The sequence below is a fragment of the Arachis hypogaea genome, chromosome 20, assembly GCF_003086295.3.
Source record: "Arachis hypogaea cultivar Tifrunner chromosome 20, arahy.Tifrunner.gnm2.J5K5, whole genome shotgun sequence".
Classification (NCBI taxonomy): Eukaryota; Viridiplantae; Streptophyta; class Magnoliopsida; order Fabales; family Fabaceae; genus Arachis; species Arachis hypogaea.
In genome coordinates, this window is record NC_092055.1 from 19,387,808 (window position 1) to 19,401,372 (window position 13,565).

At 39.0% G+C, this 13,565-nt stretch overlaps 2 protein-coding genes across 2 annotated transcripts; both read right to left on the reverse strand.

Moving 5' to 3' along the window:
- Positions 1–387: 387 nt before the first annotated feature.
- On the reverse strand, positions 388–2,165 carry LOC112784333 (uncharacterized). Its single transcript, XM_025827487.3, has one exon. The coding sequence runs from the start codon at positions 1,643–1,645 to the stop codon at positions 647–649; it is 999 nt and encodes a 332-aa protein (XP_025683272.1). The 5' UTR covers positions 1,646–2,165; the 3' UTR covers positions 388–646.
- A 5,662-nt stretch (positions 2,166–7,827) lies between these two features.
- On the reverse strand, positions 7,828–8,307 carry LOC112785554 (uncharacterized). The gene has a single exon (XM_025829015.1). The coding sequence runs from the start codon at positions 8,305–8,307 to the stop codon at positions 7,828–7,830; it is 480 nt and encodes a 159-aa protein (XP_025684800.1).
- Between the last annotated feature and the right edge of the window lie 5,258 nt (positions 8,308–13,565).

A 13,565-nucleotide genomic window follows, 5' to 3' on the forward strand; every position in this document is an offset into this window, starting at 1 on the left:
ATAAGTCTGTTAAAAAAATGATTATCTTAATTTTTTAAATTTAAAATAAAAAATAAAATGAATTAGCTTAGTTAGTTGGCCTCCTAATTTTTTTTATATTATATATCCTGACAGTCTGACACCCTCTTTCCAACATTTTCCGGATGTCTTCTTTCAGCACCATATGAACAAGAGTGAAAACTTCTGTTTCTGAGCAACAAAACACATCCTACCACTGCCATACACACAATTTTTTCCCGCTCCGACAACATCCTTTTCTGCCATGGTCCACTAGACCTTTACCATTAATCTTGTACTGTACATAAACAGCCAAGAATCGCCCAGAGTCAACCTTAGGTCAATTACACTAATTGCATGTACACAGATAGGCTGATGAGAGGCAAAGAGTACCAAAAAAAAATAGATACTAGTATACTAATATTCACACAAATGCATATAACTTGCCATGTTCCTACTATTAATCCCAACCATGGCACATTAACATCCAAGCATCATCACTCCTCAAGTAATGGCATTCAATTAAATGGAATTTCAAAAATCATATCTGAAATAAAAAAATATAACTCAAAATCTAAACAAGTGTATCAAAATTACATATATGCAAAATCTATACTATATATCCTATTAATATTCTATGAAAAAACAGTTAAATTAAGGGAAACCCTAAAGAGCTCAAATCACCCAAATCATCAAAAAAGCCATCAGGCAAATCACTAAAATGATCACTATCATCATCTTCCTGCACATGCTTGCCCTTATTATCGTCTTCAAGCAAGGGTACATGCCCTTCAAACAAAGCAATGTGCCCAAAAAGTTTATCCTTTCTTGAGAACGTGGTCCCACAAGAGCACTTCCACTTCGACTCTCCGCAATTTTTCATGTGGCTCTTCAGATCAGAGAGCACCGAAAAGCTCTTCTTATGGCACCGCGTGCACGAATACATCTTCGGGCAGTGGCTTCTCTTGAAGTGATTCTTCACACACACCATCGATTTCAGCGGCCTGAACCGCCGGTGGTTCTTGTTCCTGTTGCATCCCTCGAACGGGCACGAGAACCGGCTGCGCACGGCGGCGGACGACGAATTCTCCGGCTTCGCGAGTGCCTCCGGTGTCTTGAACTGGTTCCCGTGAGCGCGCATATGCATGCGCAGATTCGCGTCTCGCCGGAACCCTTTCCCGCAGATCTCGCAGAAGTGAAGGTGCTCCGCGAGGATCTCCACGGCGTCGAGCTCCACGATCTCGTCGCTATCGGCAAACTCATCGGTTGCGGTGTCCTCGTCCGGCGGCTCGATTTTCAGATCCGACGCGCGTTTGAGTTTCTCGACACTGGCTGATAGGTCAACCCTAGGTAACGGCGGCGCGGCGGCGGGAGTGGAACCCGGCGAGTGGAAGGTTTTAGAGTAGGAGACGAGGGCGGAGGCGTTGGCGATGCTTTGGTGGATGGCGGAGGCGATTTGATCGGAGACGGCAGCGGATTGGTCGCCGGAGAGAGGGTTGTTGGAGGTGATGGATTCCGATAAAAAGCGATGGAGGGAATCGAGTCGGGTTCGGATCTGTGCGAGGTTACGGAGCGGGAGTTGTGGATCCGAATTCCAATTCGGATCCGGAGAATTCGGATCCTCAGACTGATTTTTGGGATTGGACATATTCAACGGCGTTGAAAAAAGAAAAAAGAAAGGAAGATAGGAAAAGGTGTGGTGATTGTTAGAGAGTGAGGTTATTCGATTAGTGTTGGAAACAAATAAGATGGAATAACGAAGTTGGTGACGTTGTTAAGCACTTGAGGCTTGAGCGTTTAAATTGGGTATAAAATATAATTCTTTTCTCTTACTATGTTATTTCTGGGAAATGAAAGGATAACAACCAAATAGGGAACACTAGGATTGGCACGTGTGGTTTTGTTTACGTGTACTACAGCTATAGTTTCAGTGGAGGCTGCCCCGGAGACTGCAGTACTGCTAGCTTTCGCTGACTTTATGAATTTGATTTCGGAATAAATTCAAATGAGTGTGCTTTTAGGTTAAAATTTGTAGGTAGCAATCATTTCAGTGTAAAATACAATAATATTTGATCAATTTAATATTTAACATTATTATAATAGTAGTATAAAATATCATTAAAATTTATAAAAAATATTTTTAATTATTAAAAAATAAAATGTCACTGATATTTTGTAAATAAATATTATTTTAATTATATAAAACTAAAATACCATTAACATTTTGTAAACACCCACAACAACGTATAATACATAGTTGATATCATCTTTAAAGATTGAGTATTTATTATTGTTCTGAAAACCGAATCGAATCAGCCAGTTCAACCGGATTAATTGAAAATCGGTCATCTAGTCGGTTCGGTTGAAGTGTAAAATCGTCTGGCAGAAAATCGGTCGAACCGACGATTAACCGGTAAACCGTTTGAACCGAACAGTTTTTTTCTTGTTTTCAATTAAAAAAATAATATATATATATATATATATATAAACCCTCCCCCATTTTCTCTCTCTCACTTACGCACAAGACAAGACCCACTCCCCCATGTCTCTCTCCACTCCACGGAACCCTAGCCCCCTTTTCTTTCTTCTTCCCAGCCAACAGCAGTAGGAGCCACGGCCCAATGCCCAACGTCGTCGTCGCCGACGAACTCGTCTCATCAACCAGCGTCCAGCCTCGTCGTCGCCGATCCTCTTCTCCTGGATCCCATCTCCTCGTGTCGCTAGGTTTCATCGCCGAACGGATAGAGGGTGCTGTCGCCGCCGAGTGGAACTGACCGTGGTGGCATCAAGAATCGTCGCCTGTGGAAGGTGAAGGTATACTCGTCGCTGTCATCGTTTCTCTTCCCCTCGCCGTCGTCTCTCTCTGTCACTGTCGAGCCCTTTCTCTATCTTCGTCGTCGTTGGCCACCCTGAAATCGTGTCTCCATCGGTCCGTCCTCATCGTCGATCCCCCTCTCTCGTGCGTCAAGCGTGTCTTCAATCCCCTCTGTGCCTGAGCTCACTTCCCTTCTTCCATCGCCGTCACTTGGATTCCTCCTTCGCTGCTGGTCTTCAATTTAATTTTGCTTGTTTTTGTACTTTTATTTGGTTTCTGATTTCTGATTCTAAGTTTACTAATTTCTTCTTAGCTTGAGTTTATGAATTTCTGAGTTTGTAAGCAGATCCCTGCCCTGCTTCAGTTTTCATTTTTGGGAGTTAATTGCTATTTTTTTTTGGATTTGATCATGTTGATTGTTGCTTGTTTGTCTGAGTTAATTGTTGTTTTTCATTGTTGTCTTCTGCATTTAATTTTTGTTGATTGCTGCTGTCTTTTGCATTTTAGCTTTTAATTTTGTTAATTAAATGAATTAATCAAGTTTTTTTATTCTGTTTTTGTAAGTTTTAAATTATGTTTTTGTTCTGTTTTTAATTTGTTACTGCAATTTGATTTCATAATCTATTTGTTTGATTTCATAATATTTTTGTAATTCTGTTTGTTTGTTCAAATTATGATTATGTTTTTTCAAAATTTAAATTATGATTATGTTTGCAAATTCAATGGTTAATGATTATTACTGATTTGTTTCAATTGTTTGTTATTTTTTATTATTAGGTTATAGATTGAAATTTTAAATTTTAAATTTTATTAGGTTAAATTTTATTGAAATTTAAATATTTAAAATTATATATTAAATTTTTAATAATTTTATTTAATATTTAATTAAACCGGTTGAACCCCGGTTGAACCATTAAACCAGTGAACCAGTCACCTCACCAGTTTATTGACCGGTCCGATTCTCGCAACCTTGGTATTTATCCATTTTGGTTCTTAAAAAATTTCGGGTCAGACATTTTAGTCCCTAACTAAAATTAATTACTCGATTGGTCCTTAACAATTAATTCCGTCAGTCACTTGAGTCCTTGGTTCCGTCAACTCTAACGGAAGACAAAATGGTCCCTGACAACTCTAACAGGGGACAAAATAATCCGTGACAACTCTAACAGGGGACAAAATGATCCCTGACCCCTTTGTTCGAAAACGACACTGTTCTTCCCAATTTTCATCATATCTCGCATAATCCTAACATTGATACTCTCTTTCTTCACCTTCACAATCTTCTTTTCTATATTTTTCTTCCTCCTCTTCAACTCCAAGATCAAGTCATGATGTAACTGCCACGCGTGTCGCACCTACCTCAACATGTCATGGACCACATACTTCCTAAATCTCTATGACTGGTACACTCACCTTCTCCGCACTTCACCCACCAAAAGTATCCACCTCCACGTCCTCGATAACAGCATCACCTCCAACCTCGACAACGTCCACCACATCCTCAAGACCAAATTCCACAACTACCCCAAGAGTACGCTTTTCTCTACTTTTCGGTAAGCAATATATATTGTTGGACATTAGGATATCATGAGAAGATTCTCTTTTGACATCATATGCAAATTCTCATTTGCAATGGACCCCGAGTGCTTCATTCCTTCTTTTCGGAGTTCAAGTTGGCAGACAGTTTCTACCTAGCATCCAAGCTATCAGTACAACGAGAAATGTCACCGTTACCGCTCATATGGAAACTGAAGCGATTACTAAACATTGGTTCGGAGAAGAAGTTGAAGAAAGCGATCAAAGTGGTGGACAATGTGGTCATGGAAATGATAGGGCAGAGGAAGAGGGAGATGGCGACGATGACGACGGGTCTTAACAAATCAGATTTGCTGTCTAGATTCATGGGATCCATCGAAGACGACAAGTACTTGATAGACATAGTCATTGTTTTCTGAGTATGAATTGGTTGAGAACAAGTTGAGAATTTTTCTTCTTGTGAACATTGAAATTGTAGAGTGTGCATTGTATAGCTTGAAGTTACAGTGTTAAACTGTTAGCGTTATGCGAGATATGATGGAAATTGGAGGAGAATAGTGTCGTTTCCGAACAGAGAAGCTCAGAGACCATTTTGTCCCCTGTTAGAGTTGTCAGGGACTATTTTGTCCTCTGTTAGAGTTGACGGAGCAAAGGACTTAAGTGACTGATGGAATTAATTGTTAGGGACTAATCGAGTAATTAATTTTAGTTGGGGACTAAAGTGTATGGTCCGAAATTCTTTGAGGATCAAAATAGATAAATACTCTTAAAGATTTTATCACTCATAATTCAATATACAAAAAGAATAAATTACCATTTGTACCCATAAAAGATACAGACACTGACAAATGTACCTATATAAAAATAAAACGACAATTGTAACTACGGAAGATGGCCTCCGTGTGCCAAGAGTACCCAGACGTTGGTTACGTAATTGGTCCGTTAGGGTACTCTTGACACACAGAAGTCATCTTCTGTGGTTACAATTGTTGTTTTATTCTCATATAGGTGTATTTGTCAGCGTCTCTATCTTTCATGGATACAAATGGTAATTTATTCTATACAAAAATAAAATTCGTGTTTATACTTTTTACAGAGATAATGTTAATTTTGGTATTTGAAATTTTCGGTACCACTCAAATCGGTCCTTATTTTTTAAAAGAATAAAGTATTAAAATTGAATATAAAAAATTATAATACTAATATTTTGATTATAAAAAAATTAAAATTAATTTATAACTATAAAAATAAATTTCGATAAATAAAATTACTTAAGTCTCGAAAAACTATAAAAAAAATTCTTATATAACCTTTTTAATCTAATCCTAACTACTTTTAAATATAACTTTATTTCAATTTCAATATCCAAAATTGTTTACCACCACTTATAATCTCCTAATACTTTCAATTATATAGGTCGTAAATGTCCTATACTTTACATAATTTTTTCTATAAAAATCTAAGATTATTTCCCTTTTTTTTTCTTTTTGTTTCGAAGTATTAGAGTATCGAATTTTGTTACATTCGTCCTCTGCGAAATTGGTAACAAGAGCAAAAAACTAACTTTAGTGTCAAGTCATTTGTTCAATGTTTTGGTATTTGAAAATGTCAGAAATTATTTTTAACATAAAAAATAAAAATAATATTTTAATTGAATATTAATTTTTAAAGTGTATTATAACATTGTAGATGTGTAAAAAATGTGTTCAATACATATTTTAGGATAAAACGTGCAATTAAACGTTACATGAATCTTTCCAATTACTTGTCTATGTAAATCGAATGAGTCAGACTAGATTTAGATATTCTCTATGTAAATCAAAACACACTGGTTCGATTTATGCATGCTTGCATCCTATCCTACTAAATCTAATCAACCCGTTTCCATTTAGCTATGCACGTGAGCACACAGTAATTCAAAACAACCTGTTTCGATTTACTCCCAATGTGCTACCCATAGTAATTCGACTATGGCTGTTTCGAGTTGCACATGGTTTCCTACCCATGGTAATTTGAACGAGTCTAATTAGATTTACTAGGAGAATCCCTATAAATAGAAATCGAATTGAGCTCATTTGAATCACAAATCCAAAATCCTTCCCCACTAAATCCCAGAGAAACCTCAGTCCAAATATTCCAACATTTGAAAAATCACCTGATGAGAGATAACCCAAACCGTCTTTATCGTTTGGACGGAGTTGCCCATATTGCTGGTGTCATCAATGAAGAGGTTAGTGTATACATTTTCTTTCAAAAATAGTATTAAATGTTTTATTTTAATGTTTTTTCGTCTCTTTTAACGCTAGTCATTATTACAATTATTAAACTAGATAGAGTGGTTAAATTAGTGGCTTAATAATCTCTAGAGGTTTGGCCGAGTAAGTTCGAATTTGGATAGTGGTTACAAATAAGTAGAAAAATATGAGTAGTGAAGATAATGTGTAGTGAAACTTAGTTAGAGTAAGAGTAGTCAATGGAATTGATTTTGTGATTTGGGTTATTAATAAAAATATTTTATTAGTATTAAACTTATTTTTATGTGGCCTAGTTTGTTGAATATATATTTTATTTTGTGTTTGTACCCGTAAAATTATTTGGTTGCATTTATGGCATTATTTGGTTGCATTTATAGCATCATTTGGATTAAGAGATGCATTAGTCGATATTGTTATGTATATATGTTTTGATGTGTTCGTCAGAGACAATTTGTTGTGTTGTTTATGTAGCCTAACCGATGTATCGGTAGCATGAAACGACAGCAAGGTATGCGCCTGGATGAGAGAATCATTCTGTACTTGCGGATGGCCGGTTTATACTATCTTATGAGGTTGAACGAGACTTGGTTTAGGTTGGATGAGCCGTTGGTGAGTGCATTTATGGAAAAATGGCGTCTGGAGACACACACATTTCATATGTCATTCGGGGAGTGCACGATTACACTGCAGGACGTGGCGTACCAGTTAGGGCATGACAGCATGGATAATGAAGTGCCTAGAAATATTCACAGTCACATGTTTGTGCCCTGAGTGACATTCTATAACTACCAAGTGAGAATGACTTAATAGGCGTGGTATCGGCGACAGTGAACTCAAAATTATTCCTGTCATACAAAGTCGTTATGAAACACCTTGACGCCATCAAATTAGTCTCTATAGCCTTCACCAGATACTGACTAAACTGCTGTCTGGTTCCCAACTGGGCCTTTGTCTCTCTCCCCTTGCGAACAAACAGCTCGGCCAACCTCCCGTACATGGACTTCACCAGTGAAAGAACAGGAAGGTTCCTCACTCCATTCAGTATTGAGTTCACACACTCAGAGATATTCATCATCATATATCCGAATTTCCTCCTTTCATCCCAATGCTAAGTCTACATTGCATACTCAATCTTGTTAGCCCAATCACACATGGCAGGGTCTTCAATTCATAGAATATCAAACTAGTAATCAAATTCAACCTCAGTCTTGGCATATGCCACGTTCACCAGAAGCCTACGTGCATCCTTGCCCTTAAAGTCAGGACAAAATTTGCGGCCACATGTCGAATGCAGAATGCACGGTATGCAGCAGGTGGTAGCCAACCTCCGTCGGGAGCCTCAAGTGCGGCCTTGATACCGTTGTGCCGATCCGATATCACTAGAATACTCAGCTGCAGAGTGACGTGATGGAGGAGATGGGATAGAAAAAATGACCATGACTCAGCATTTTCACCCTCCATAAGTGCAAATGCAACAGGCAGGATGTTGGAGTTCCCGTCCTGAGCAATCGCAACGAGTAATGTACCCCCGTATTTTCCATATAAGTGGGTCCCATCATTACTCACCAACGGCTTGCAATATCGGAAGGCCTCAATACATGGTGGAAATGTCCAAAAAAGCCGATGAAAATAGGCATGCGACTGATCCACCTGCCCACCAACTCGCACGGGACTGGTCCTCAACACTGCAATACTACCCGGCATCGTCATCTGCACACCTAGTACCCATCGTGGCAACTCATTGTATGACTCATCCCAATCTCCGTATATTTGTGCCACGACCTTCTACTTATCCAACCAAATCTTCCTATAAGTCGGTCTAAAACCGAAATGTGCTGCTATTGCATTCAGCAGTACCTTGATACACACGGTAGCATCAACTCTAACCACAGGCAGTATAAATGCCGAGATCACTTGATAATCAAGACTCTTACGATCACTCGATATTGATGTGGCCAAACAAGTATGAGGTCTATTGTACTGTTTTACTTCCCAAATACCTCTATGCTAGTAGAGATTGATCCGAAACAACCATGCCCACCCGTTACCAAATTCCTTATAGTTTCCATAGTACTTATGATAATCAGACTCCACCACTTTGTACTGAACCCTACGTCAGATGCTATAGGTCTTCACGCTTAACACAACCTTCTCTTTATCCTGAAACTGCTGACCAACCTAAAACTCCGCTAGTCCTCCAGTATCTTGTGTATCTTTGGAACCAAATCCAATAGGTTTGCGGTGCACGAAATCGTGATTGTTCATTCCTTGGTAACGGCGCCAAAAAATTAATACGCACATTCATAATCTCAATTCTTTTTCACAACTTCGCACAACTAACCAGCAAGTGCACTGGGTCGTCCAAGTAATAAACCTTACGTGAGTAAGGGTCGATCCCACGGAGATTGTCGGCTTGAAGCAAGTTATGGTCATCTTGTAAATTTCAATCAGGCAGATTCAAATGGTTATGGAGATTTGATAATTAAAATATAATTAAAATATAAAATAAGATAGAGATACTTATATAATTCATTAGTGAGAATTTTAGATAAGCGTATGGAGATGCTTTGTTCCTTCTGAACCTCTGCTTTCCTACTGCCTTCATCCAATCATTCATACTCCTTTCCATGGAAAGCTGTATGTTGGGCATCACCGTTGTCAATGGCTACTTCCCGTCCTCTCAGTGAAAATGGTCCAAATGCGCTGTCACCGCATGGCTAATCATCTGTCGGTTCTCGACCATGTTGGAATAGGATCTAGTGATCCTTTTGCGTCACTACGCCCAACACTCGCGAGTTTGAAGCTCGTCACAGTCATCCCTTCCCAGATCCTACTCAGAATACCACAGACAAGGTTTAGACTTTTCGAATCTCAAGAATGGCCGCCAATAATTCTAGCTTATTGATGAGCGGATATTTTATACGCTTTTTGGGGATAATTTCATATAGTTTTGAGTATGTTTTAGTTAGTTTTAGTCTATTTTCATTAGTTTTTAGGAAAAATTCATATTTCTGGACTTTACTATGAGTTGTGTGTTTTTCTGTAATTTCAGGTATTTTTCTGGCTGAAATTGAAGGAGCTGAGCAAAAATCTGATTCAGGCTGAAAAAGGACTGCTGATGCTGTTGGATTCAGACCTCCCTGCACTCAAAGAGGATTTTCTCGAGCTACAGAACTCGAAATGGCATGCTTCCAATTGCGTTGGAAAGTAGACATCCAGGGCTTTCCAGCAATATATAATAGTCCATACTTTGCACAAGGATAGACGACGTAAACTGGCGTTCAACGCCAGTTCTCTGCCCAATTCTGGCGTCCAGCGCCAGAAAAGGATCAAAAGCTGGAGTTGAACGCCCAAACTGGTATAAAAACTGGCGTTCAACTCCACAAATGGCCTCTGAACGTGAATTGCTTAAGTCTCAGCCCAGCACACACCAAGTGGGCCCCAGAAGTGGATCTCTGCATCATCCATCATAGTCTACTCATATTTTGTAACCCTAGGCTACTAGTTTAGTATTTAAACAACTTTTAGAGACTTATTTTGTATCTCATGACATTCTAGATCTAAACTTTGTATTCTCTGACGGCATGAGTCTCTAAACCCCATTGTTGGGGGTGAGGAGCTCTGTTGTGTCTCGATGAATTAATGCAAGTAATTCTGTTTTCCATTCAAACACGCTCGTTCCTATCTAAGATGTTCATTCGCGCTTAACTGTGATGGAGGTGATGATCTGTGACACTTATCACCTTCCTTAAATCATGAACGTGTGCCTGACAACCACCTCCGTTCTATATACGATTGAATGAGTATCTCTTAGATTCCTTAATCAGAATCTCCGTGGTATAAGCTAGAACTGATGGCGGCATTCATGAGAATCTGGAAAGTCTAAACCTTGTCTGTGGTATTCCGAGTAGGATTCAAGGATTGAATGACTGTGATGAGCTTCAAACTCCTAAAGGCTGGGCGTTAGTGACAGACGCAAAAGGATAGTAAATCCTATTTCAACCGGATCGAGAACCAACCGGTGATTAGCCGTGCTGTGACAGAGCGCGTGAGCGTAGTTTTCACTGGAAGGATGGAAGGTAGCCATTGACAACGGTGATCCACCAACACACAGCTTGCCATAGGAGGACGTGCGTGCGTGAATCAGAAGACAGAGGAAAGCAGAGATTCAGAAGACAAAGCATCTCCAAAACTCCAACATATTCTCCATTACTGCACAACAAGTAACCTTTAATTTATGCTCTCTTGGTTATTCGTAATTCAACTGATAAACATAATTGACTTCCTGACTAAGATTTACAAGATAACCATAGATTGCTTCAAACCAACAATCTCTGTGGGATTCGACTCTTACTCACGTAAGGTATTACTTGGACGACCCAGTGCACTTGCTGGTCAGTGGTATGAGTTGTGAAAAGTGTGATTCATAATTCGTGCACCAAGTTTTTGGCGCCGTTGCCGGGGATTGTTCGTGTTTGAACAACTGACGGATTGTTTTGTTGCTTAGATTAGGAAAATTTTTCTTTTTGGTTTAGAGTCTCTTATTATTGTTCTTGGTTAAAAATATCCTTCTTTAAAATAAGTGTTACATTTACTGCCTAGTTGGCTAGAGCATTAGTCCAAGCCCGTGGTAGTTGGGTACACTCTTTTTAAAAATCTTTTTCATAAATAATATTTTCTCTATTAAATCCTGTGCCAAACTTTAAGTTTGGTGTTTTCTTATTGATTTTTCTTAAAATTTTCGAAAAATTATTCTGGTTTTCTAAAAATTTTAAGTTTGGTGTTCTTCCTTTGTGTTTTTGTGTCTTGATCTTAAAATTTTTAAGTTTGGTGTTCCTTGGTGTTTTCCCTCCAAAATTTTCAAAAATAAGGAACCCCAGATCTAAAAATTTTAAATCCTGCGTTATCTTATTGTTTTTCTCTCTCCTTCAAAAATTCAGATTTTTATTTCAAAATTTAAAACCTTTTTCAAAAATCATCATATCTTTTTCAAAATCTCCTAACTACTTTCTCTCTCCTCACTTTTTCGAAAATCTTTTACTCATTTTTATTTATTCTATTTTGATTTATTTTATTTTCGAAATAAATTAATAAATAAATAAAAATATTTTTTCTATTTTACATCATCTCCCTTTCTCCATCATGGATCTAAGCGGAAATGAACAGTCCAGGAGGACTCTGGGGTCATATTCTAACCCCTCTACTGCTTCATATGGGAGTAGCATCTGCATACCCTCCATTGGAGTCAGTAGCTTTGAGTTGAATCCTCAGCTCATTATCATGGTGCAGCAAAGCTGCCAGTATTCCGGTCTTCCACAGGAAGAACCTACAGAGTTTCTGGCACAATTTTTACAAATTGCTGACACAGTACATGATAAGGAAATAGATCAGGATGTCTACAGACTATTACTGTTTTCATTTGCTGTAAAAGATCAAGCTAAGAGGTGGTTAAATAACCAACCTAAGGCCAGCATAAGAACATGGAAACAGCTGACAGAAAAATTCCTGAATCAGTATTTTCCTCCAAAAAGGATGACACAGCTAAGGCTGGACATCCAAGGCTTTAAACAAGGAGATAATGAATCTCTTTATGATGCCTGGGAGAGATACAGAGAGATGCTACGAAAATGCCCCTCTGAAATGTTTTCAGAGTGGGTTCAGTTAGACATCTTCTACTATGGGCTTGCAGAAGGAGCTCAGATGTCTCTAGATTACTCAGCTGGTGGATCTATCCATATGAGAAAGACAATTGAAGAGGCTCAAGAGCTCATTAATACAGTTGCCAGGAATCAGCACCTGTACCTAAGCAGCAACCCTTCCATGAATGAAGAGGTTAAAACAGTCACTGCTGAATTCAGTACTGTAAAACAAGCTGCTGAATTCAATCAGCAATTGGATTTTCTAACAAAGCAGCTAGCTGAATTCAAGGACAGGCTACAAGAGACAAGGATAGCTAATATACATATGGACAAACAGTTTAAGCAAACAAAGCAGCAGCTATCAAGGCAAATAGCAGAAGAATGCCAAGCAGTTCAATTAAGAAGTGGGAAAACATTAAATACCCCACCTCAAGGCATCAAAAATTCAAGAAATGAGCAACCCACCAAAGATTCACCTGAGGACAGTAAGAGCCCAGGGAAAAATAATTCTGGCGCTAAAACGCCAGAAAATGGGTGGAAGGCTGGTGCTGAACGCCCAGACCATGCCCAAAACTGGCGTTCAACGCCAGAAACAAGGCAGGATTGGCGTTCAACGCCAGAAATGGGCAAGAATCTGGCGTTGAACGCCCAAATAGGGCAGAATCCAGCGTTGAACGCCCAAAATGGGCACAGCTCTGGCGTTCAGACGCCAGAAGCAGACAAGGAGCTGGCGTCCAGTTTCACTCCAGCTTCTGACTCTGGCACTCAATTGCCAGTGAGGGATCAGACACACACAAGTGCTGATAACAACCCCTCTAAAAAGGCTTCTTTAACCACTAAGGTTGAGGAATATAAAGCCAAGATAACTTATCCTCAAAAACTCCGGAAAGAGGAGCAGGATAAGCAATTTGCTCGCTTTGCAGATTATCTAAGGACTCTTGAAATAAAGATTCCATTTGCAGAGGCACTTGAGCAAATACCTTCTTATGCAAAGTTCATGAAAGAGATCTTGAGTCATAAAAAGGAGTGGAGAGAAATAGAAAGAGTTCTCCTCACTGAAGAATGCAGTGCAGTCATCCTAAAAAGCTTTCCTGAAAAGCTTAAAGACCCTGGGAGTTTTCTGATACCATGCATATTAGAAGGTGATTGCACCAAGACAGCTTTATGCGATCTTGGGGCAAGCATCAACCTAATACCTGCATCCACTATCAGAAAGCTTGGTTTAACTGAAGAAGTTAAACCAACCCGGATATGTCTCCAACTTGCTGATGGTTCCACTAAATACCCATCAGGCGTGATTGAAGACATGATTGTCAGGGTTGG

What these genes read in the sequence shown, in the direction of transcription:
- LOC112785554 (XM_025829015.1), bottom strand. Translation starts at nt 8,307, where the DNA reads ATGCCGGGTAGTATTGCAGTGTTGAGGACCAGTCCCGTGCGAGTTGGT.
- LOC112784333 (XM_025827487.3), bottom strand. Translation starts at nt 1,645, where the DNA reads ATGTCCAATCCCAAAAATCAGTCTGAGGATCCGAATTCTCCGGATCCG.